Source organism: Trachypithecus francoisi, unplaced genomic scaffold (genome assembly GCF_009764315.1).
Source record: "Trachypithecus francoisi isolate TF-2019V2 unplaced genomic scaffold, Tfra_2.0 Lachesis_group2, whole genome shotgun sequence".
NCBI classification, from domain to species: Eukaryota; Metazoa; Chordata; class Mammalia; order Primates; family Cercopithecidae; genus Trachypithecus; species Trachypithecus francoisi.
Window position 1 is genome coordinate 102,609,535 of NW_022681465.1, and position 25,152 is coordinate 102,634,686.

Consider the following 25,152-nt stretch of genomic DNA (forward strand, 5'->3'; position numbering starts at 1 on the left):
TTTTCTAAATTAATATAAATATTTTCTTGTTAATCATATCCTTAGGAATCATAGTTTAATGACAATACAGTATTTATTGTATGTTAGGTAGTGTCATTAACTATGCCCATATTGTTGGGCATTGAAGTTTTTTCTAATTTTTCACCAGTATAAATAATATCATGATGAGAAACTCGCTCCTTAAAACTTACTCTTTGTTTCCTTTTGGGGATCGGGCGTATGAACTTTTTAAAGTTTATCAATATGTAACTGTCAGATTATTTTCCAAAAATGTTATGCTAATTTAAAGTCACACTGTATCTGCACACTTAATTCTGTATTTCAGTTTCACTAAGTTAAATCATTTCCCTCTGGCATGTTTTCCTCTCACACATTTTACTACACAAAGCTATTCAATGTTTGTAAAAGTAGTAAAATGAGATAAATATTCTGAGCACTCTTTCTACTCTTATTTTTATCATAAATATTCAAAGTATTGCTCAATTCCTTCACTGATGCTAATAAATCTCTACCTAGTTGCTGACCTTTCCTTCTCTAGTTGTAGACAGCTGGACAAGTGGAAAGATGGGTAGATCCAAGGTGCAACCAACACGTTCTCTTTCTCCCTGAGTCAGGCAGCCCATGACAGGGAAAGGAGACTCATGAGCTGAAACATAAGCTTTTTATTGAGCCAAAAATGGGGAGCATCTTAATACCCTCGTTGTGATGACCAAATGCTGTTTGGTTTATTGAGGGATTTTAGATCCTCTTGAATATTTCTTGTCCAGAAGGCAATTCATTATCTCAGTGACTTTCTAGCACTTTTATTAATGTGAATGTCATTTAACATGTTAATGTCAAATCAGAAAACTTGTTTTTGCTTTCTTTTGCTTTTAATCTGGCACAAGTTTCTCATGAGAATATTTACTGAAATATGTTGATGTTTGAAGATGTTTTCCTTAGCATGCCTTACATTTTATAAGGGCTAACATATGTTGAAGACTTATGTGCCAGGCACATCATCTCATTTAATCGTCACAAAAAAAAGCTGAGTTGGGTTCTCTTCTTCCCTCCATTTTACAGATGAGGAGACGGAAGCACAGAATAGTTAATTAATTTGCTCATCATCACACAAGTAGAAGAGCTAGGATTTGAATGATCAGTTTGGATTCAGAGCCTAAAAACCCTTAACCACTGTCCTATTTTGCCTTCCAACAACTCAATTTATAAGTATTGTAATGAAGCAATGAATATTATTTGTAACTTTTTTTTTTTTTTTTTTTTAAGATGGAGCCTTGCTCTGTCGTCCAGGCTGGAGTGCAGGCTCACTGCAAGCTCTGCCTCCTGGGTTCAGGCCATTCTCCTGCCTTGGCCTCCTGAGTAGCTCAGACTACAGGCGCTTGCCACCACACCTGGCTAATTTTTTTTTTTTTTTTGTATTTTCAGTAGAGACGGGGTTTCACCATGTTAGCCAGGATGGTCTCGATCTCCTGACCTTGTGATCCGCCTGCTTCGGCCTCCCAAAGTGCTGGGATTACAGGCATGAGCCACCGCGCCCAGCCTATTTGTAACTTCTATAAGTGGATAATGAAATGTATCAAAGTACACCTCATCATTCTATTATGGTATCATTGTAGTATATGCATTTAGAATAGGCTAGCGTAATGTACTCGAACTCCTTGATGATTTTTAGCAGAAGGTAAAAAGTATCCTGTTTTGTTGTCAGTGCTTCTCCCCAAGGTATTTTAGATTCACTCATTATGTGAATCTAAATCTAAAAGAAATACGAATATGAAGATTCATAATGAATAAATCTTTCTAAAATCTGATTAACGTGTAATCATGAGTTGTTGATATTTGTCACATGTTGTCCTCTTGGTGTCTAAAGTAAAAAGAGTTGGTTATTGAAAGTAAATTTACAGTAGTGATATGCAGTTCTGACTGACAGACTGGCTGCCTGTAGAAATCTCAAGCCACATAGAAGACATCATTGTCTTTGAGATTAGCCTTTTCCTAAAACGTAAACGTTCGAAACTACATTTAATTTGTTTAGCCAGGTGATCGTAACTCCTGTGTACCTTTCCCAAACTTAGAAAAGCAGAGAGATTGCTGTAAATTGTAAATGTGACTGTTGGTTTTCTGCCATCCTGTATGAGGGTGAAGCCAGCCTCCAGGAACACAGAGCATCACCCCCGCTTCTTTCCCTTGTTCTCGTCTGGGTGGGGCCCATTCTGATGCACTTACAGATGCTACTAGACTCCTGCTCTTTCCTAAGGTGTGCTCACAGTCAGTCTCGGGGTTGTTTCTAAATTTAGAGAATGATTACAACGTACGTTTTTCCTGTTTCTTTTATTTTATGTCAGTCTGCTGTAAACTCTGTTTATTTAAATGGTTGGTATACTTCTGCACACCAGGATTCCCGATTGTCTGAAATCTCCACTTCTCCTCCTCCAGACTGTGAGAGAACTTTATTCTCTGTTGTGTCCCAGCACCTGGCGTAGTACATGCCACAGTCTGTGTCTGTCCTTTTTCCTGTGTCCTACCTTTTGGCTCATTGAATCATTTTCATTACCAGGTACCATGCAGAGAACAAAAATATCACTTTGGGGGAGTATAAGTTTGGACCACTTTTTGTGAGGCTGTGTTATGAGTTGGATCTCGAGGAATCTGCAGTGGAGTTCTTGAAAGACCAGGTTATTGTTTCCTAATTGTTTTCTCTGCCAATGTATGTGTTTTTGGTGATATTGGAAAAGGCATCTCTTCCATGCACATTATTCCTGGGTTAAACGATTTTCAAAGAAAGGCTGCTGGGCCGAGTGAGCACTTCTCTGCATTTTTAAGTCTCCTTGCAGTCAGTTTGTGTGAAAGAGGGGTGGAGTGATAAAGAACAAGTGTGGAAGAGGTATAGGTACAGATGATCCTACCTTGGATGTGTATCAATGTGGGTTGTACACCTGCTCTTTTAGGGGCTTTCAATAGAGAAGAGCTTAAGACAGTCTCCATTTAAAGACGGACATTCCTATCCTTTACCTGTGTTCCTTCTCAATTTTGTATTTGTATTTTTCTGGTTGAAGACTACATTTGGGAGGTGCTTTTCTATTTTCAAAATACTTTCCCTCACATATTCTGACTTTCTATTCCTAAAAACAAAAGTAAATAATTATTTTTATAGCTACTCTTTGAATATTTACTATGTCCTCAGCATTGTGTTTAAGTACTTTAAATATTTCATTTTATTTGTTTCTCACAATAGCCTTGATAAGGTAGATTTCCATTTTGTAGATAAAGAAACTGTGACCTAGAGACATTATAAATCCATTCATTCATAATAAAGTCATTTTGATTACCAGAGACCATGTAGAGGACAGAAATATCACTTTGGGGGAGTATAAGCTTAGACTGCTTTTCATGAGGCTGTGTTTCCCATAATCAGAAACATTTGCTAAATTTTGGGGCCACAGCTGACCACCAGGTACATTTTTGTATATTTAGTAACTTACATAACAAGCTGAGTTGTTTTTCTGCCTCTTACTCTTTTTTTATACAAAATTTTCTCTGTACATGGTAGGAATGTTAACTCTAGGCTTGTCGCTCTTTAATGACACCTGTGTATTAGAAAGATGACCATAATATATTAGTAAGCAGAGAAAAGGTTGTTTTAGAACAGTACAAATAGTTCGATCCTGTTTTTTTTCCCATAAAAAAAGACCTACTAACATTTTAACAAAATATAAATACATACATACTGGGAAGATATACATTAATTCACTTTAGGGGTAGAATTATTAAAAATTCTCACTTTTTACTTTAGACATTTTTGTATTATTTGACTATTTTTAATAAACATATGTTAATGTTTCAGTTAAAGGAAAACAAAAGCTTCCCACTATAATAAATCATAGCCACGAGTATGGTGATAAAAACAAAAATAAAAAAGATGAAAGCGAAGTGTTTTTTTTAGCCTGCTTGTATATGAAAAATTCACGTATAAGTAACTTTTCTGGAGTAGGATGAACAAACTCAAGTAAGTGACATAGGACCTAATCCTGCTTCTACCCGAACTTCTCTTATCCCCTACTTAAAACCCTGTAGTGTTGCCAACATGGTAGCAACATGGAGTCGTTGAACTGTGGCTAACTCAAATTTGCATTTTAATTACTTGTTATAAAAAGAATGCAATGTATGTTAATAATTTTTATATTGATTACATGTTGAAATTACATTATAGTAGGTTAAATAATTTAGTCTATTTCTGTTTACTTTTTTAAGTGAGGCTAATTGAAAATTTAGAGTCACATACATTGTGATTCTGAAATATCCTTGGTGACTCAAAATACTTTTCCATTGGCTGGGGCTGCTCTGGTGGCTTTCCTTCACACTTCGAAGAAAACCCAGACCCCTGACTCTGACCTAGGGGGCCCATGGTGCCATCTCCCCATTCTCCCTTGCTGACTTCACTCTGGACCTATGTGTTCTTCCTCAGCCATGGCGAGCTCACAGCCTCTAACTGGAACGTTCTGCATCCTCACCCGTGAGGCTTCCTCCTTGACCTCACTGAGGTCTCTTCTCACAGTGCCTTCCCTGACTACCTTCCGTCTGTCTTCTCTACTTGCTCTTCATAGACCTTACTAATAGCTGAAATTAATATTTTTTTTCACTTGTCTTATTCACTGTCTTCTCCACCAGAATTTAAGCTCTGCTAGATTACAAACCCTAGTAGGGTTTGGAGCAGGGTGTATGTCCTGTTTATCATTTCTTTATTCTCAGCACCTAGAACAGGGTCTGTGTAGTAGGTGCTCAGAAAAGAGTGGACTTGAGCAAGGCATTTAATGACACATTTGAATACCATGTGTCCCATTATCAGGGCACACAAAATGTTGAGATGTTAGCAAGATGTTGGTCAAAGGATACAAAATTTCAGTTAGATGGAATAAGTTCAAGGGATTTCTCTGTACAACATAGTGACTATAGTTAATGACAATGTATTGTATTCTTCAAAATTGCCTAAAGAACAGGTTTTATGTACTCTCACCACACAGAATGAGTACGTGAAGTAATGCATATGTTAATTAGCTTGGCTTAACCATTCTGTAATATATACATATTTCAAAACAACCTACTGTTTTTTGGGTTTTTGTTTGGATACGGGGTCTTGCTCTGTCACCTAAGCCAGAATGCAGTGGCACTATTATCATAGCTCATTGCAGTCTCGTAACTCTTAGGTTCAAGTGATCCTCCCACTTCGGCCTTCCAAGTAGCTAGGACTCCAGCCTTGTGCCACCACACCCAGTTAATTTTTTTAATTTTTATTACTTTTTTAAGAGATGGGGTCTTGCTGTATTGCCCAGACTGGTCTCGAACTCTTGGCCTCAAGCGATCCCGCCTCTCGCTCCCAAAGTACTGGGATTACAGGCGTGAGCCACCAAATATATTTTCATTTGTCAATTAAATGAATACATACATACAAGTTGGAAAAAAATGTTGAGAACCACTGTTTTGGAGAATTATTTCAAAAGACGAGTAATCAATTCTGTATTGCCAAAAAAAAGACCATAGTTGTGAGACCCTCCTGCCTTAGTCCTCAAGTATATTTATAGCTGCCATTTCATGTTAATAGCTGGCACCTAGTTTCTGGGACCACTCTGCCAGGGTTAATTAGCTAGTTTCTTTTCTCCTAAGCATGACAGATGACGTTTCCTTAAAGATGTCCTTCATGGTAGTTATGAAACCCAGAGATCTCTTGCTGTACCTCTCAGCATAACAGCCAAGAGAGTGGAAAGCATTTTAACTTTTTTCTTTTTTTTTTTTTTTGAGACGGAATCTCACTCTGTCACCCAGGCTGGAGTACAGTTGCACGATCTCAGCTTACTGCAACCTCCACCTCCTGGGTTCAAGCAATTCTCTGTCTCAGCCTCCTGAGTAGCTGGGATTGCAGGCGCCTGCCACTATGCCCGGCTAATTTTTGTATTTTTAGTAGAGACTGGGTTTCACTCTGTTGGCCAGGCTAGTCTTGAACTCCTGACCTTGTGATCCACCTGCCTAGGGCTCCCAAAGTGCTGGGATTATAGGCGTGAGCCACCATGCCCGGCCAACTTTTTTCAAAAATAAAACCTGAGTATATAAAATATATTAGAGAATTCAGATGGCCAAATGAGCAAAGTATGCAGAAAAATGAGACCTGGATAGATAAGAGACAGTAAAAGTACCTCCTCAATAAATAGTTTTAACTTTTAACCAAACTGTATTGTTCTTCTTCATTAGCATTTACGAGGTTTCTTCTCAGACTCCACATCATTCAATATTTTGATGGACATGTTATTTATCAAAGGCAAATATGAAAGTAAGTACTGCAATTTCTATTTGCTAAAAAATTCTGCTGTTTGCTGGCCTGGGAATTAGGGGGGGAAATGAGTCGTGTAAAAATTATTCTTATATCCCTGATAAGTGGCTGAATTCTGGAGACCTTATGAAGTTTGAAAACATCATATTGCATATCATCCCTTAAACTAAATATCCCAGATTTTACTTATGCTAAAATTGTGAAGCAGCTTTTAAAACATTAGTTCTTCCTGTTTGACCTCATAGTTTATTTCAACATTTATCTAATTGCTAAATGACTTTGAAAAATAGCTTTTATTTTGTTGAAATACACTTTTCTGTAGATGGTGCTGAACAGATGAGAGCTTTGGGGGCCAACAGTAGAGGAACTCTGATTAACACTGCGATCCACTCTCACTTTTGGCAGGTGCTTTGGAAGTATTGATAGAGATGAAAAACCAAAATGTAAAGTTCACCAAAGATACCTATGTTCTTGCTTTTGCAATTTGCTACAAACTGGTAAGACTCCTTCCCCTAAACTTTGAGAGCATTGTGGGCGGTCTTTGAGAGAGGATTTTTTTTCTCTCTATAAATAAAATTCAGTTCCTCTGAAGTCTGTTTTCCATCTGGTGCAAATGTTTTAATTTTAAATGTATTTATTTTTAGAAAACTCAAGTTAGCCATATCAGACAGTTTTATGGGAAAAGTAATTTTTTCATCTTTCACTCTTCTCTGGTGATTGTGTAGATAGTGAGAACAAGAGGCAATGTGTTGGGTTCGGGCTCTGCTTTAAAGTCATCTCGCATGCTGGCCGCTGCTAGATCCATCTTCCCTGTTGTCCTTGTCTATGGAAATCTTAGCTTCCTTCATTGAGCTTTCAATGACTACTTTGTCTTCATATTTGAAGGATTTTATAGTCACTGAAACTGGAAGTGATGTTTGTCACCTCCAGATATCCCTTAATTGTGCTCTATTTGTATCACCTCCCTGGTACTTCTGACACAGCCTAATGTTGTACTTAGTAGATGCACGTTCCATTCTCTCCACTTGAGTGTGAGCTCTTGAGGCATCTTTGTATCCTACCACCTAACACAGTGCCTGGTATCCAGTAGTTCTTTAATAAACATATGTGACATGAAAGTGAATGCTGAGGACAGAGACCATGACTTATAAGTTCTTTTATCAATACAAAAAATTAGCTGGGCGTGGTGGCATGCACCTTGTAATCCCAGCTACTCAGGAGGCTGAGGCAGGAGAATCACTTGAACCCAGAAGGCAGAGGTTGCAGTGAGCCGAGGTCGCGCCACTGCACTCCAACAGAGTGGGACTCTGTCTCAAAAAAAGAAAAAAAAGTTATTTTATTACTGTACCAGGATTATTTCTTGCCCACAAAAACTGTTTCTTCAATGTTTAGTGAATGATTATTGAAATAGTGAAATGATCAATGTTTAATGTATTACTGTTGTCATTCATATCATTTAAACTTTGGAAACCCGGCACACAAAACCTCTTTGTACTGAAAACAAAGGAACACTAAGCGAAGTAGAACATGGGCTGTTGAAAAACCCTCCTGAAGAGTGTAGCAATGCCAGTTTTCCAAAACAAGGGGATAGCTGGGTTATAGTGGAAAGAAAACCAACTGGAAATTGAGAAACTTGGAGTCTAGTCTCCACTTTGGTATATATAGCTTATATATATGGCTTATATAGCTGTGAACTGATCACCTATCTCATTTTACAAATGAGATAGATTTGGGAGTCAGCAAACTTTTCTTATAAAAGGCTAGATAGTAAATATTTTAGGCTTTGGGGGCCATGTATGTCTCTGCCTCATATGAATTCTGCCCCATATTGTTTGTTTTTGTTCTTACAGGCCTTTAAAAATGTTAAAGTCGTTCTTAGCTGTAGGCTACATTTAGCCCAAGGGTCATCGTTTGCTGACCTCTGGATTCAATAATTCTTTCATTCACACCATTCTACAATTCTAGGAGGCAAAAAACAAAACCACACAGCACTAGAGCATCACTTATTCAGCATTGTAATTCTCAGCCTTCTCGTCTTCCACTTAGGGATGCCTCCCTGAGTGTATGCTGCAGTGACAAGAATTTCAGTTCTGCTTAGAGGCCATGCGCAGTGGCTAACGCCTGCAACCCCAGCACTTTGGGAGGCCAAGGCAGGCAGATCACCTGAGGTCAGGAGTTTGAGACCAGCCTGGCCAACATGGTGAAACCTTGTCTGTACTAAAAATACAAAAATTAGCCAGTGGTGGCACAAACCTGTAATCCTAGCTACTTTGGAGGCTGAGGCAGGAGAGTCATTTGAACTGGGGAGGCAGAGGTTGTAGTGAGCCGAAATCGCGCCCTTGCACTCCAGCCTGGGCAACAGAATGAGACTCCGTCTCAAAAAATAAAATAAGTAAATTAGGAAAGGCCAGAGGATTTTCTCCCCTGTGTTGTGTCCAAGAATAACTTGTTTCACCCAGTGGAGATGAGTTGAAAAAGTGATCTGGTCAGCCAGTAAAAATTCCACATCAATTCTGGGAACTGTCCTCTCTCATCCCATTTGAACTCTATTTTGACAGGAGTTGCAACTCCTGTCATGACAGATGACATAGTTGCACAGCCAGGCTGCTCTCATAAACCTAATCCACCACAGCATGCACAAAGGAAGAGGATTTGGTTTTACCACTGCTGTTTTTGTATCACTGACATTCTTGGATTTTTTTTTTTGAGGTTTCTGTTTTCATAGGATTCTTTTATAATTTATGTTCAAATTAGTGTTCAAGTGTTCAAGTTTTCAAATATTTGACATATGAATATTTTCAGATTGGAAATTCCCCAGAAAAAGTTTCCTGGTGTTGTTGAGCCTTAATCAGCTATTTAATATAGTAGCAGGCAGAACCTTTATACTCGTAAACTATGGGGTCTGTGTCTAGAAACTAGCCTGCCCAGATACAAGGAGATGTGTTTATTTTCTGGTAAAAACTGCCCCGATTCAGAAAATTGAAAATGAGCTTTAAAACTAAAGTTAATTTAGATTTGACCTGCTAACATATCAGTAGCCTGGTGTATTTGCAGATAGTATTTATATGGGGCTTAATCTTTTAAGTGGCTTAAGGTAGGCTCTAGGAAACCCTTACAAAAGGAACTCTAAATATTGAGCACTATTAATCATTTTATTGAATTTAAAGGTTTATAACATTAATCAAACAATCCTGTCTCCTCACAGAATAGCCCTGAGTCTTTCAAAATCTGTACTACATTAAGAGAAGAAGCTCTACTCAAAGGAGAAATTCTCTCCAGGAGAGCATGCTGTTTTGCTGTGGCATTAGCTCTGAATCAGGTAAAGCTTTGTGGTGTATGTAAGTAAACTGGGAGTGGCCAGGACTTCATTACTTTTATTTGTCCTTGCTTTTAGTTTTTTCCTTCTGACTGCATCATAAAGAAGTAGTCCCCATAAAGAGACCAATGCCTTTGTTGCCATGGCAACCTATATCTATACCTGTACCGGCAAAGAATGTTTTTATTTACAGTTGGGGACCTAACATGCATTTCTAAATAGAAGGGTAGAGAAATTTCTCAAGTAATTAAAATGAAAATTGCAAGTCATCGGATGACGTTGTAACGTTCTCAGAGAACAGTTTAATTTAATGCTCTCCAAAGTTGAATTAGGATCAGATGAATGAGGACTGCTGTGTCAGCCCATTGTCGAAGTGGGATCCATCACATACTTCATAGTTATACCCAACTACTACTGTTATTTGGGTGACTTTAGTGATCATTTACCCTCATTCCCCTGACTGGACAGGTGGAGGTAGCAGAGACCCAGAGATAAGAGGGGACCTCCCTGAGGTCATGCCTCAGTGATGGCCAGAGTTAGAGCTGGAACCCTGGAACACCATCCCTCGGGAAGAGCCTCTCCTGAGATTTCCTATTCCAGAGCCTAAAAAAATATGAAATGCTTTACATGTTTCCTATGTGGTAAAAGGAAATTTTATAGCAGAAAAATAGTAACCAAACCAGGTTGTTTTCCTGGCTGGTAAAATATAGCTGGAGAACTCTTATTATTAGAAATCAAAACATGAGGGTGATCCATTTCCATATACTGCTGGGAAGAGTCACTGAAAGACAAGACTTAAGAGATTATACAGTTTCCAGACTTCTGCTGGGCCAAGATCATTTTTTTAACTTTCTAAGCTTCTCTCGCTGTCCAGGGGAATTATTTTGTCTTCTTAATCTGTCATGAGGTGAGTGAGTGAATTCAAGTCTCTTCGAAGGCATGTGTTTTTCTTTCTTTGTATAGCTCCTGTAGTTTTTCTTTATTTAAGTCTAAGTTATACTGTTTGGTGCACAGATACATCATCACTGTTACATCATCACTGTGAATCCCTCACTTTAGCATTGTAAAGTGCCTATCTAGGAATGTTTACTGCTTTTGCCCTGAATTCAACCTTATCTAATATTAATAACTCCATCCCTCTTTTCACTTATTTCTCTCTTTGTTTTGATGAGGTTTGCATTTGCCCAATATACAGCTTTTCCTATCCTTTATTTTTGCAATCTTTCTGAATTGTTTTGTTTGAACTTTATCTCTTATATACTGCATAAATTTCTATGTTGCTTTATAATATGATGCTAATCTTTTAATATCCATTTATATTAATATGACAGATTTGATCTTAGGTCTCATTTGATGCTTTTTGTTTCTATAAGTTTTTCTACTATCTTATGCCATGTGGTTATTTTCTCTAGTTGGTATTTTTGCTCTAGTGGTGACTTTAAAACCATAGTTTTGATTTTCTTAATTCTTTAATTCTTTGGACAAGACCTGTTAATTCCCTAATGTAAGTAATGGTGAAAATAGTGTATTTCCTCTGTTTTTCATCTTATTTTCTTCCTCCCCCTCCAACACCCAATTTTAGCTCGTATTTTACTTTGATAGTGTTCACTTTACTCTTAAATGTACTTGATTTGTCAGTTTTAAGTGATATTTTTTGGCCTGCTGATAATAAAGATAAGGAAATTACCTTTCATCTCTTTTCCTTCTGTTTCTAACTTTCGTTAGTGTTAGCGTTGCTTCATTGTCCAGGCATATAACATTTACGCTCTGTTCTGTAGCCATACTCCCCACTTTTGAGTCCTGTGTATAGCTAAATAGGTTGTTTGGTGCTAATTGTTTTTCCAGTTTTCTCTTTGCTGGCTGAAGTGAGTATTTTAGTAAATTCTTTGGAGGAACAATATCCCTTGAGTTCTTGGTATTTTGAATTATTTTATTTGCCTGTTGTTTTTGTACTTGAACTACAGTTTGGCCAGATTTACAATTTCAGGGTGACATTTGCTTTTCTTGAGGTACTTTTAGACATTGCTTTTCTGTCTTCTGGTATAGAATATTGCTGTGGAGAAATCTAAGGCCTGCCTGATTTTTTTCCACTTCTGATTGACGTGATCTTGTTCATTTTTCTCATTTCTATCTTCTATATCCATGGAAATATTTTTCAATTAGGGTTTCTTCATTGGTGGCCCGTTATATTCTTTTCTTTTTTTTTTTTTGTTAGACAGAGTCTCACTCTGTCGCCCAGGCTGGAGTGCAGTGTTGCAGTTTTGGCTCACTGCAACCTCTGCTCTGCCTCCTGGGTTTAAGTGATTCTCCTGCCTCAGCTTCCTGAGTAGCTGGGATTACAGGCATGCGCCCGTCAAATTTTTGTGTTTTAGTAGGCGTGTTCCCAGCTAAATTTTTGTATTTTAGTAGAGACAGGGTTTCACCGTGTTGGCTGGGCTGGTCTTGAACTCCTGACCTCAAGTGATCTGCCTGCCACAGCCTCCCAAAGTGCTGGGATTACAGGCATGAGCCACTGTACCAGTTGTTTTCTTAATTTTGTTCTACTGTGTTCCTTTCCTCCTTTTGAAAATACCTTCTTTATGAGTGTCATGTGGTGGTTCTTTTTTGACTATTCATCGTTGAAAAGTGTAAGTTTCAGGCCTAGCACAATGGCTCCTGCCTGTAATCCCAGCACTTTGGGAGAGGGGAGGATCACTTGAGGCCAGGAGTTTGAGACCAGCCAAGATAACATAGGGAGACCCTGTCTCTACAAAAAATAGGTAAATAATTAAAACAGGTGCAGTAGTACATAGTACATGCCTGTAGTCCTTGCTGCTCAGGAGACTGAGGCACGAAAATAGCTTGTGCCCAGGAGTTTGAGGCTCCATGATTCCACCACTACCCTCCAGCCTGGGCAACAGAGCAAGACTCTGTTTCAATAAACAAATAAATAAATAAATTCAAAAATAAAAGAAAAACTTAAGTTTCTTTTAGATCAGTCATTTGTAGATTCATGTCAGAGAGAGAGAGAACAATAGAGCGGGACACCAGAGCACTGTTCTAGACTAGCAGGATTTTTCTTCATATAAGCCAGAGTTTTGTCTACAAGTATGCACAGGCTTCATTTTTTTAAGTCAACAGAAATAGGCACTGAGGTGGGTTTTGGTATGCAGTCTCTTCTCTGCTGCTGCCGTCTTAGGAACCTACTGCTTCCTATGAATATGGCTTGTCTATGGAAACGCTTGACTAGCCTCTTCTCTGCCACCACAAGGATCCACAGAAGTTCTCTTTCCTAGTCCTACGCACTGTTCTCATCATTGTAAGTAGGAATTTAGGTTTTGTACTTCAGGTTGTGCCCTTACCTTTGAGAGTTGTACTGTTGTAGGTTCTTTGTGAGATACAGAGCACTGTCCACCTCTGATTGCTTTCTCCTGAACCCTGCCAGCCTCCATTTCCAATGTTTCTGGCAGTGTTTCCAGCTCTGCTGTGGTTTGAGGTTTCTGTATTCTAATTATGTATGTCAAAGACAGGCTTTGCACTTTGTTCCTCGTTCCTATTTTTAGAAGCTGATTCCAATAGGAGAAGGGGAAATGCCAACTTTATGCCTGCGTCTTAAGAACTGGACTCAGGCAGGCTGTTAAAACATCCAACAATATGCGACTGGATGGAGCATTTTATGGAGTGTTCAGTTTTGATTTCCGAAACGTTTTTTCTTTGTGGACTTCAAAACCCTGAGGTCACCTTAATAGGAATATACTGCCTTCTTTAAGTGAACTTTTACAATAACATTAGTTCCTATGATATGGAATATGATTTGTTTCTCTTCCTTCTAGAATGAGGTGGCAAAAGCTGTGTCCGTTTTTTCTCAAATCATGAATCCAGAAAGCATAGCCTGCACTAATTTAAATGTAAGTGACTTCTTTGTGGTTTAAGGTAAGTCTTGAAATGTATTATAATAAATGTATTATAATAAAATTATGCTTAAATTTTTTGGCTGTATATAATGTCTTGATCTGCCAAGGTTTTCATTCAAATCCACAGTCATTTATTGAGTTCCTCTATGTGAAAAATTACAGTATCACCCTTTTGAGAAGAATCAACACAGCTGTTGCTTCCAGGAGTTTGTAAACAGGTAGGAGAGAGGTAGATATGCTCATATATAAGACACGGCTAGATGCTGAAGACATGAGATGTGGCTAAGAAAGCTGTAGATGTAGGGACGAGGAGGGGATGGAGACAGATCCTCCAGGCTCTTTACCAAGCCTTGAGAGAAACCTATGTGCTAACTGTATATTATTGGTGGTACCTAACTCTTGGCATTGTTGCAGTTAATGAGCTTATATACTTATGGTACACAAAATGGTGCCTGACATGTGGTAAACATTCAGTAAATGTTATCTATTGTCATTCTTACTATGTTGCCAGTATGCCATGGTCCTCTTCCCCATTAACTTACCTGGGCCACCCGGGACACTTACTTGGGACCTTGTGGTCTGGGTCAGCAAGTGGCTGCACACGTATCACCAAGACATGCAAAACCTTAATCCCTACAACTAAAAGCAAAGGAAAAAAAATTATCTCAGATTCGCCAGATTCATGCTAATAATAAAGTTTGAGGCATATTACCACTCCCAGAGTTTGAGCAGGGAGTCATGAAACCTTCCTGGACCAATTATAAAAGACTATCTTGTCATTAAGGACACCACAGTCCCCATTCAGCCTGCCCATATTGAGACTCCTTGTATACTGCATCTGCTTGTGTGTAGGGAGTTGCCAAAGAAAAAAACTTTCAGGAGCTTATAGTCTTCTGAAACAGTCAAAGGATTGAGATGAAGAAAACATTTTCAGAAAAATGGAAATGTGTAAGCATTAGCATGACACAACTAGGATAACAGGTCACAATCAATGGAGTATTCCAAGATGAGTAGATGAAGGGGGTTGGGGTGGCCGGTAGGAGCAACGTGAGGGGCCCTTAGGGCAGGCACCTGCTGAGCAGTGCTCTGAAGGAAGACAGGACTGTGGGATTGGAGGGAATGAGGTGGAGGGTGTTATTTGTTGGGAGATTGGTTTTGGTGGAGCTTCTATTTAAAAGAATATGAACTGTGGCTGGGCGCGGTGGCTCACACCTGTAATCCCAGCACTTTAGGAGGCCAAGGCAGGTGGGTCACGAGATCAGGAGATCGAGATCATCCTGGCCAACATGGTGAAACCCTATCTCTACTAAAATACAAAAAATTAGCCAGGCGTGGTGGCGCTTGCTTGTAGTCCCAGCTACTCAGAAGGCTGAGGCAGGGGAATTGCTTGAACCTGGGAGGTAGAGGTTGCAGTGAGTCAAAAAAGTGCCTTTGCACTCCAGCCTGGAAACAGAGCAAGACTCTGTCTAAAAAAAAAAAAAAAGAACTATGAATTGTAACCACCTCTTATACTAGCTCTGAGTCCTTAGGTTAATTTGCCCCTAGAAACCCCCCAATTTCCTTTGATCTGAAACAGTAATAGTAGCTATCTTTTTGTTGTAGGGATTAAAATAAATAATGCATATAAAATAGTTAACATAGTGCCTGGCAGGTAGTCAGTGTTCAATGAGTATTTGCTAATACTAATAGTATTTGTTTGACATGAGTTAAATTAAAAGGAATATTCATTTGTACCGAATCCTAGAACCTAGTAAACAGGAATTATGCATAACTCCAAACTTCTGAAAGAGTCATACTTAAAGATAATAATGCTTTTCAGTTCTGCCCATAGTAGTTATCTTCAAATGTCGTCCCACACCAGTGCCCAGGTGATTTTTCAGAGAATGACTAGATGAACATTTATGGTAAATTTTGGAGAACAAGGTCAGGCAAGAAGTATGCCATAAGAATACCTCATACTGGACCTCAACTTTACTTTGCAAAATGCTTTTACATGAGAGAAAGGTGAGCCCAGCGAACCAGAAAAATGGAGACAGTGATAACAGAGAACTTGAAAAAATGAAATGAAATTTAAATGGAAGAAGCAAAATACTAGAAAAATATCGACAAAGAGACTTTTTAGTGTCAAAGGGCGTAAACCTGGAGGGCATGAACTCAACTACATATACCTGGTAATGGATTTGATATGAACTGATGAATGCCATAAGAAAGCAGGGAAGTATGAGGGCTCAGAAATGAGTTTATAAGGCATTAATGGTGAGGCAGAGGAAGCACCAGAAAAGAGAGGGAAAGACTCGCAGCTTTGTAGAAATTCAAGAGGCTGAGAGCCCTCCCTGTCTTAGCCTCCTGCAGGTAGCTGCTCTTCATCTTGGGAGCTGAAACAGAAACTACAGGTCAGAGCAGATGGGTCAGCCTGAAAAGCTCATGCCTAAAGAAAGGCTAAAGCAGGTCTGGGAGGCCAAGGTTGGCAAAGGTCCAGAGTCCAGAAAGTCGGGTCATTTGAGCAAGTGATACCAGTAAGCTAAGAGACTGGGAAGCCTGCTCTTCCAGCAGGCACACTATGTCTTTGACTCCTCTGCTTCCTGCTGGATATGGACAGCTCTGGTATTCCAGTATATAAGTGCTTCTGAGCGTGTGTCCTTTAGATGTCCCATCTATCATGATGGGACAGAGTAGAACTGCTGGGATTAACAAGATACTCTTTCACTAAAACTAAAGCTATCCAAGTCTCTTATAATATCAGGTAGGAAAGAAAGGAGAACAGGGGGAAAAGTGTTTTACTTGGATCATTGGTCACTTTTCCTAGAGTTCAAGCAAGGTTGAGGGTTTCGATACGCATTGGTGATAAGAAATCAAACTGTGAGGTAAGCAGGGTTTTAATTTAATTTATCTAAGGTATCATGCTTGGTACTTTAGATTTGTTATACAACTTTATCAAAACAATTTTTCTCCACATTGTAGATGTGAAAAATGAAGATTCAAGGGTAAGTAAATTACCTTAGTTCTCCCAACTAATTAAATAGCAGAGTCAGAGTTTTAATACCAACAACTCTGACTGCGAAGCCTAGGGTTTCCCTACCACTCCAGACCTACAGAGATGAAAAAGGTGTGTCTCTTTTATCCAGGACTAGGATTAGTGTCTCCTCTTGAGTAATAAAAAGAACACAAGACTGGATGTCAAAAAGCACAATCCCACTAGTGCATGTAATCCACCTCTGGATTTAGATTTCTCATCTCTTTCCATCCTGGCCTATCTCTCACAGTTATAAGAATCTAGTAATGGGCTGGGTGCGGTGGCTCATGCCTGTAACCTCAGCACTTTGGAAGGCTGAGGTGGGTGGATTATTTGAAGTCAGGAGTTCAAGACCAGCCTGGCCAACATGGTGAAACCCCATCTCTACTAAAAATACAAAAATTAGCTGAATGTGGTGCGTGCCTGTAATCCTGGCCTACTTGGGAGGCTAAGGCAGGAGGATTGCTTGAACCTGGGAGACAGAGGCTGCTGTGAGTGGAGATCACGCCATTGCACTCCAGCCTGGGCAACAGAGCGAGACCCTGTCTCCAACAACAACCAAAAGAATCTAGTAATGATTTGATTTCTTTTTTTTTTTTTTCGCCAAATGAGAATGTGCTTTGGTGGAGTTAAACATGAGCTTGCTGAGCATGAGATTGTCCATTCCCAGTAGGAGGAGCAATGTAGGGCATGGTGAAAAAAGCGTGTGCTTGCCACCAGGCAGCAGGAACAGCTCCTTTCCTCTGAGGGCTGGAAAAGAAAGTCAGCCTATGGATGCAGTGGGCTGGGCGTGTTTCAGGCAAGGACTCCGTAAGGAACCTTGAAGTGATACTGAGTGTGAGTCATCCTTTCTGAACTGCGTCACAGAATTACCCACTGTCGGGAAACTTAAAGATAGTTTCAGTGTTTAAAAATTCTCAGGAAATTCTTTCAAATGTTCAACCCAAATTTCTCATGTTGCAATATGAGAAAGGCTTCTATGTCATCTTCCTCAGGAATGATGAAAAAGATATGGTTGCCATTCTCAAGTTTAGTAATCTTTTAGATTCTAGGTGTCTGTTAGTAGAGCACAGTTTAAAAAATGACTGCATGGACCTTACCTTCTCCAAGGCTGACTCATCTACTTGAAATCCTTAAAGGCAGCTTGTTAATTATTGAGCAATGGAAACTGACAGATAGGCTGAGTAGAATCTGTTTAGTCAGTATTCACAGAAATAAATGAAACTTTTTTTCTGATGTGCTTTAAAAATTAATGCCTTATGCTAAAATCTTTTGCTGCTGTCAATTGAAATTTGAACTTACAAATTTTCTCCCTAATTGTTTTATTAAATTGTTCCTGTTGCCAGTGTGACCCAAAGGGCCCACTTTCCTATTTTCCCAGCTAATTCTTAATACATACTGCATTGTTTTAACAGATCTCATCAAAACACATGTATATTGACTCTGCCTTTTCAGTCTGAATTTAAACCTCTCAATCTCAAACATAGACCCTCTTTAGCAATGCTGCTTCACGTCAAGGAATTAATTTCCACTTCTGAATATGTCTGAAAGTAGCAGAGACCCATGCAGGGTAACTTTCCACTGATTGTTCTTGAATTCTAATCATTTGTCTATAAACCTGGCGTGTCTCCAGTTGGAGATCCACTTTGGAATTGAATTTACTTTGCAAGGGAATTGACAAGTGGTTTTGCTTTTATCATTTATTTGTTAATACGGGTGAATGTCTTAATGCCCCTTTCTCCTACCCACTTAGGTCACCCTAAAGTTCTAGCTTATGCTGGAAGTCTAGGGTGCACAGGGAGGAAAGGAGACAGGACTCATTTCTCACAAATTCCTTCGTGGCAGCATCTTACTCGTGTGTGAGTTAAGAATTGCATTTGTTTGGGAGCAATGTAGTCTCCAAAAATAAAAATAAAAGCCTATACAAATTAGAGCCTTTATTTTTCTTCCATGTGGAAAACGAGTCTGGTCTGTCCACGCCTGGTGTGGCATTCCATGATGTCATCAGGAACCCAGCCTCTTTCTATGTTTCTGCTCTACCATCTTTAACACGTGGCTTCCATTCATTGCATCCCCGGTCCAGCAAGAAGTAGGAAAAAATGGGAGTGAACAAAGAAGTTCATCCCTTTTAAAGATACTTTTTCAAATGTCTCATCCAACAACTGGTACTGGTGGTGTTATTGGCCAGAACTTAATCCCATGACCACACCTAATTGCAAAGAATTCTGAGAAATAGTCTTTGAGTTTCATACATACATGAAAGCATCTATTAAGGTTAGGGTGTTCTGTTATCAAAAAAGGAGGAGAGAATGGATATTGGTTAGAAAACTGGCAGCCTCTACCACACTATGATATTCTACTTCGAATATAGCAAGCCTAAAACAAAAATAAAAGAAACAAGAAATGTAAATTTCTGCATCCTCAGGGCTTCTGTTCCCTTTTTTGTTCAAAGGTATCTAGTAACGTATTTCCTGATGCTTCAGAAAATCAAAGAGGCAGGAAGCACATGTTCTTTAAATAGTTTTTCTTACCAAAATCTCCCCTGTTCCTTCCTAACTGAGTTTCCCAGTCTTTTGTTTGAAATCTGTAAGATTAAGGCAATGTGCTGTACCCTACTTTCGTTTTCTTTAGCTGAACCCTGAGACTGGTTTGAGATAAGCCCCTAGCTTTAAACTTTCTCTTTGCCTTTTATCAGTGACTGCCTCATGTGCATTGCCCTTCATCAATGTATTTTAAGGTAGTGAGCCTTATTTTTGAAATCCCTACTGAATCAGAGATAGTTGCTGGAGGGAGGAAGAGAAGTTGGGAAAACTTAGGAAGAAATATTGAAATCTCCCAGGGAGCACATCATTTCTAGCAGAGGGCTCTAGATGGTTTATTTTTGTAAATTGCTGGGGGAGCCAAGTTCCTCTTCTTGTTTATTGTTATTGAGGGTTGGCCAGGTGCCTTGTGCTACATAGCATTGCATTGAACAGGGTAGACTTGCCTTTGCCTTGGAGAGGACACCACCGTCAACCAAATTAGGATTGGTTTTTACTAACAAAGGTATTAAGAACTGTGAAGAGTCAGAGATTTTTTCCCACTTGGAAGCTAATGAGTTAGCCTGCCCCAGTTTCATGGATGCTAGTGGAGTATACAAGACAAAGAGAAATAAAGGACAATTTATTATGTAGCAGTGGCCAGAATATTAGCATCTTTTCTTCAGTTACCTGAGCCCCAGTTCCTGTGGGGAGACATGAAAAGCTCTATGTGCCTCTTGCACACATAGGAAGTTGCTTTCAAGAGAGGAACCCTGAGCTTAGAAAACCCAAATCTCTTATAATGGCCAGTAATCATGCCTGTCCTTTGCTTTGGATGTGACACTGTGTCTGTTGTCCACAAACATCCTTGAAAAGGTAGTCTGGAATAAAAGCAGTCAGTGCTTTTGCTCTCAAGGCATGCAGAAATTTGAGCGACCCATGGAGAGTTGTCTCCCAAAAAGGGTGTGCTCATGATTTTTCCTGGGCTTTAGAACACTGAATTTAAATTATGTTCTTTGTATTTAGTCTACCTGGGATCATTTCATTCTGTTCTTCAGAACCAAAGACAACCCCTCATCCTGATAAGTTACTAAACAAATACAAAATGTTACCAAATAGACTGGTGAGAAAACAGCTGGTTTAATATAAGAAAGGTAAATCTCTTCCAGGAAAACTGTCTTTTGTAAGGACCAAGAGCCTTGAAAATGTCTCTATGCTTTGACTTAGTAATTTCACTCCTGGGAATCAAGTCTAAGACATTACCAGTTTTTCAAAGTACATATGTACACATTGGTCAGTATAATAAAGTATGGTATATTTCCATGATGAATTGCTATGTATGTGTTAAAAAGTGAGGTTTCTTTATTCTAATATTAATGCTATGAGGAAATAAACGTCTATTGTGTAGTAATTGACCAAAAGTAGAATCACGTTTTGGGTTTGGAAGATTTATACATCAAATTATAAACAGTGGTTCTAACATCAGTTGGTGAATTCTCAGTTATTCACACTTTCTTTAAACTTTTTCTTGAATTATACTAGTGAATATTGGTAATTAGGGAGGAAATGTGTTTTTTCTTGTGTTAGTTGCACCCGTCTGGTGGAAGATAGGTCATAGTGTCATTTTGAAAGCACACTACAGCACCCAGTTTTGAAAGTTCATTAATAGTGTAAATAGGAGTGCCTCATTAACATTTCAGCCAGCTTCCACTCTATGCCTGCAGTAACCTGTGTGTCTGCAACTTCCTAACAACAGAAAATGCTGAAGGTACCATTTGCCCCTAGCCAGTTCTGGTTGTCCATTTTCACACTGCTATAAAGAAATGCCAGAGATTGGGTATTTATAAAGGAAAGGGGTTTAATTGACTCACAGTGTCACATGGCTGGGGAGGCCTCAGGAAATACGATCATGGGGGAAGGAGAAGGAGAAGCAAGTATCTTCTTCACAAGGCAGCAGGAAAGGGAGAGAGCAAGGGCAACTGCCACTTATAAACCCATCAGATCTCATGAGAACACACTCACTATCATGAGAACAGCATGGGGGAAACCATCCCCATGATCCAATCACCTCCTACCAGGTCCCTCCCCTGACACCTGGGGATTACCATTCAAGATGAAATTTAGGTGGGGACACAAAGCCAAACCATATCACTAGTCTTATGAGACTGTCTGATTGTCTTATCCTCTGAATCTAGAGGATGTAGGAAGGAGGAAACCAATATTTTTGTTCGCTGAGTACCTTCTGTATACTGGTATTTTATTTAATGTTCATAAAACCCAAAATGTGAGGTCTAAATCTATTTTCCCCATTTTACAAATGAGGGCATTTAAATAGAAAGATTAAGTACCAGTCCAGAGTCACTTAGCTGGTACTTGCCAGTGTCTAGATTTCAGCCCAGGTATCCAGGCACTAAAATCTCTGCTCTCTCCAGTGTTACCCTTAAACAAGTTTTGAAGTTGTAGGCTTTTTTTGTTTTTTTGTTTTTGTTTTTGTTTTTTTTGAGATGGAGTCTTGCTCTGTTGCCAGGCTAGATTGCAGTGCCGCAATCTCATCTCACTGCAGCCTCTGCCTCCCAGGTTCAAATGATTCTCCTGCCTCAGCCTCCCAAGTAGCTGGGACTACAGGTGGGTGTCACCACGCCCAGCTAATTTTTGTATTTTTAGTAGAGATGGGGTTTCACCATGTTGGCCAGAATGGTCTCTGTCTCTTGACCTCGTGATCTGCCCACCTTGGCTTCCCAAAGCGCTGGGGTTACAGACAAAGTTGTAGTATTTTGACTAACTATTGGAAAGCACATTTTGGCTCGTGAGCGTACATTTAAAGCACTTTTTTGAACTTGTGCAAGCAAATAAATTAGGAAGTAGGATCAAAGCAGGGTAGGTGCCTGTAAGTGAAGGCTTATCTAACCAGGTACATTTCTCAGCATTGAGACACTAAGTCTTGGTTTTGTTTGTGTCTTCTTAATATTCAGGTTATAATCCATATCCAGTCAAATACATTGGAAAACCTGATAGAGACTCTAACAAATGCTGCAGAAGGAAATTTATCAAAATTTGTGAAAAGACATATGTTCTCAGAGGAAGTGGTGAGTATGCAAGTGCTGCAGAAATCATTTGAAAGTGAAAGGACACTCTTAAAAATGTTCACTAATTTCTCAGTTCTAAAGCTTACCTTAAAGAAATTGTCAAATATGGCAGCTTCTCTGTTGTTCCTGTTTTAAGACTTCCATGAATATGTGCAAAGATTTTTTTTTTCTTCCAACAGAATATATCCTCTGAAATTCTAGGAAACTTTTTCCTTTTACCTTATTCTTTTCTCCACACTTTGTGTTCATGGGCCTTGGCTCTCTTTTCCTTCTAGAGGACAATTTTACACCTTTTTCCTTTTCCCTCAAGCCTCCAATACCTTCTCCTCACTTTTCACTCTCAGTTGATCACCTTATTTCTTGTTTCATGGAGAAAATAGAAGTAATCCAAAGACAATGACTGCTACATGGACAACCTCTGGCCCCTTACCCTATATACCTGTGATCCCATGACGACTGGATATACCTCTCACGCCAGCCTCTCCAGTCGTACACCGGATCCCATCCCCTCTGACCCACTCCGCAGCATCAGTCCAGAAGTTGACTCACTCTTGTGGGCATCATCAGTATCCCCTTCCCTGTGGCTCCTTCTTGTCAGCAAATAGTAGGATATACTATCTCTCATCTTAAAAAAGAAAAACAGTCTTCTATACAAATGAAAAGACAGACCATGTGTTTAGATAAGAAGACCTACCCGTATAAAAACTCGGTTTTTTTCAAGTTACTGTGATAATGTAGTATGACTCCAATAAAAATATCACCTTGTTTTTTTTTCTGTAAAGATTAGTTGAACAAACAAGACTAGCTAGAAAAGCCCTGTGAAAGAGGGGCAGTAAGAGTTGCTAGGTCTAGCAGATCTCAAAACATGTTAAAGTTTCTATAATTCAAACTGTGGCTTAGGACATGAATAAGGCAGCTAATGGGACAGAATAGAAAGTCCAGATAGAGACCGAATTGCAGATACAAATTTAGCGTAACATAGAAGCAAGCATCTCAAATCAATCTAAATGGATAGACTAGTAAGTAGTACTAGGATAAGTAGAGAGCCAACAGAAAAAGATACAGTTGTATATGTTCCTATACCACAAACCAGGATACATTCCAAATGGATGAGAATTTAAATTTTTTAATCGAAACACACAAGTAGTAGATATAAACATTAGTAGATTATTTAATATCCTGGGAGTGGAAAAACTTAGCTTTCAGTCAAAATCCAAATCAGTAAAAGAAGTGATACATTTGACTAAAAACTGTGAAAACCTGTTTTTTCGCATGGCAAAAAGTCCACAAGCAAAGTCAAGAGGTAAGTAACAAATGGAAGAAAGTACAGTTTTTAATCATACTGACAAAAGCTAACTAGCCCTAATATTTTAAGAGCTCTTTTTGAGGCCAGGTGTGGTGGCTCATTCCTGTAATCCCAGCACTTTGGGAGACTGAGACAGGCGTATCATGAGGACAGGAGATCGAGACCATCCTGGCCAAACTGTAACCCCATCTCTACTAAATATACAAAAATTAGCTGGGCATGGTGGTGCACACCTATAGTCCCAGCTACTCAGGAGGCTGAGGCAGGGGAATCGTTTGAACTAGGGACCCAAGATTGCGCCACTGCACTCCAGTCTGGGGGCAGAATGAGACTCCACCTGGGGAAGAAAAAAAAAGAGCTCTTTTTGAATATTCTGAGAAAAGAACCAACAACCCTAAAGAAAAATGGGTAAGAGATGTGGACAGAATTTACTAAAAATGAATCGTGAATGGCCTTTAAACATGAGAAAAGATTCTCTTGCCCATATCAAGAGAAATGCAAAATAAAACTACCCTATGATATGTCTCTTGAATAGAAATCTGCAAGTTTGCCAGCCTACTTGGTTGGTGAGGCTCTGAGGAAATGGGCACTTTCATCTGATGCTGCTAGAGGGAATGCAGATTGGTACACTACAAATAATTTCACCTTTTGACTCAATCCTCCCACTTCTTGGAGTATATTCTAAAAATATACTGGCAAATATAAAGAAGTTGTATGTACAAGGCTATTTGTTGCAGGCCAATTTGTAAGAACAACAGACTGGAAAAAAGCCCAAATTTCCATCAGTAAAGGATTAGTTGTACAAATTAGGGTCTGTTTGTACAAAGGACTGCCATGTAACTCACAGGAAATGAGGAACAGCTACATCATACACTGTTACGGATCACCATTTATATGGATCACTTAAATATGTTTTTAAGTGACAAAAGCAAGATGCAAATGGGTATGTGTGGTATGCCTTAAGAAGGTGGGACCATATAGTTATTTTTATGCATTTACGTTTTTGGAAAACACTACGGATGGAAAAAGCAAAACTTAAGTGGTTATGTTGATTTCTTTTTCAGATCTTTTTTTATAGAAATACTGCTGATTTTTGTATATAAATTTTGTAACCTGCAGCTTTACTGACTTTATCAGTTCTAAAGGTTTTTTTGGTTGAGACTTCAGGAACCACAGTTAATTATTATGCATATTTCAGAAATGCCAAAGGAGTAGATTTTTAATGTTTCGCTGCAGAAAAAGACACATTGGTAGGTGATGGATAGGTTTATTAGCTTGACTGAATCTTTCTACAGTGTACACATAGATTGAAACATCATATTGAACTTTATAAATTTACCCAATTATTTGAGAAAATAATGGACAAGTTATTTTTTTAATTTAATTTAAAAGAATTGGCCGGGCGCGGTGGCTCAAGCCTGTAATCCCAGCACTTTGGGAGGCCGAGATGGGCGGATCACGAGGTCAGGAGATCGAGACCATCCTGGCTAATACGGTGAAACCCCGTCTCTACTAAAAAATACAAAAAACTAGCCGGGCGACGAGGCGGGCGCCTGTAGTCCCAGCTACTCGGGAGGCTGAGGCAGGAGAATGGCGTGAACCCGGGAGGCGGAGCTTGCAGTGAGCTGAGAGCCGGCCACTGCACTCCAGCCTGGGTGGCAGAGCAAGACTCCGTCTCAAAAAAAAAAAAAAAAAAAGAA

General features: G+C 39.2%; 1 protein-coding gene across 3 annotated transcripts in view; it reads left to right on the forward strand.

Moving 5' to 3' along the window:
• PTCD2 (pentatricopeptide repeat domain 2) overlaps positions 1-25,152 on the forward strand; it is a 37,978-nt gene that overhangs the window by 8,689 nt on the left and 4,137 nt on the right. For 2 of the 3 annotated variants that reach the window (XM_033179835.1, XM_033179834.1), the window contains exons 4-9: positions 2,555-2,672; positions 6,241-6,319; positions 6,725-6,816; positions 9,525-9,638; positions 13,448-13,522; positions 22,033-22,146. In XM_033179835.1, coding sequence (XP_033035726.1) covers positions 6,286-6,319; positions 6,725-6,816; positions 9,525-9,638; positions 13,448-13,522; positions 22,033-22,146 — 429 coding nt within the window. In that variant the 5' untranslated portion in view covers positions 2,555-2,672; positions 6,241-6,285. The remainder of the gene's footprint in view (positions 1-2,554; positions 2,673-6,240; positions 6,320-6,724; positions 6,817-9,524; positions 9,639-13,447; positions 13,523-22,032; positions 22,147-25,152) is intronic. The other variant, XM_033179836.1, reaches the window with a different exon arrangement.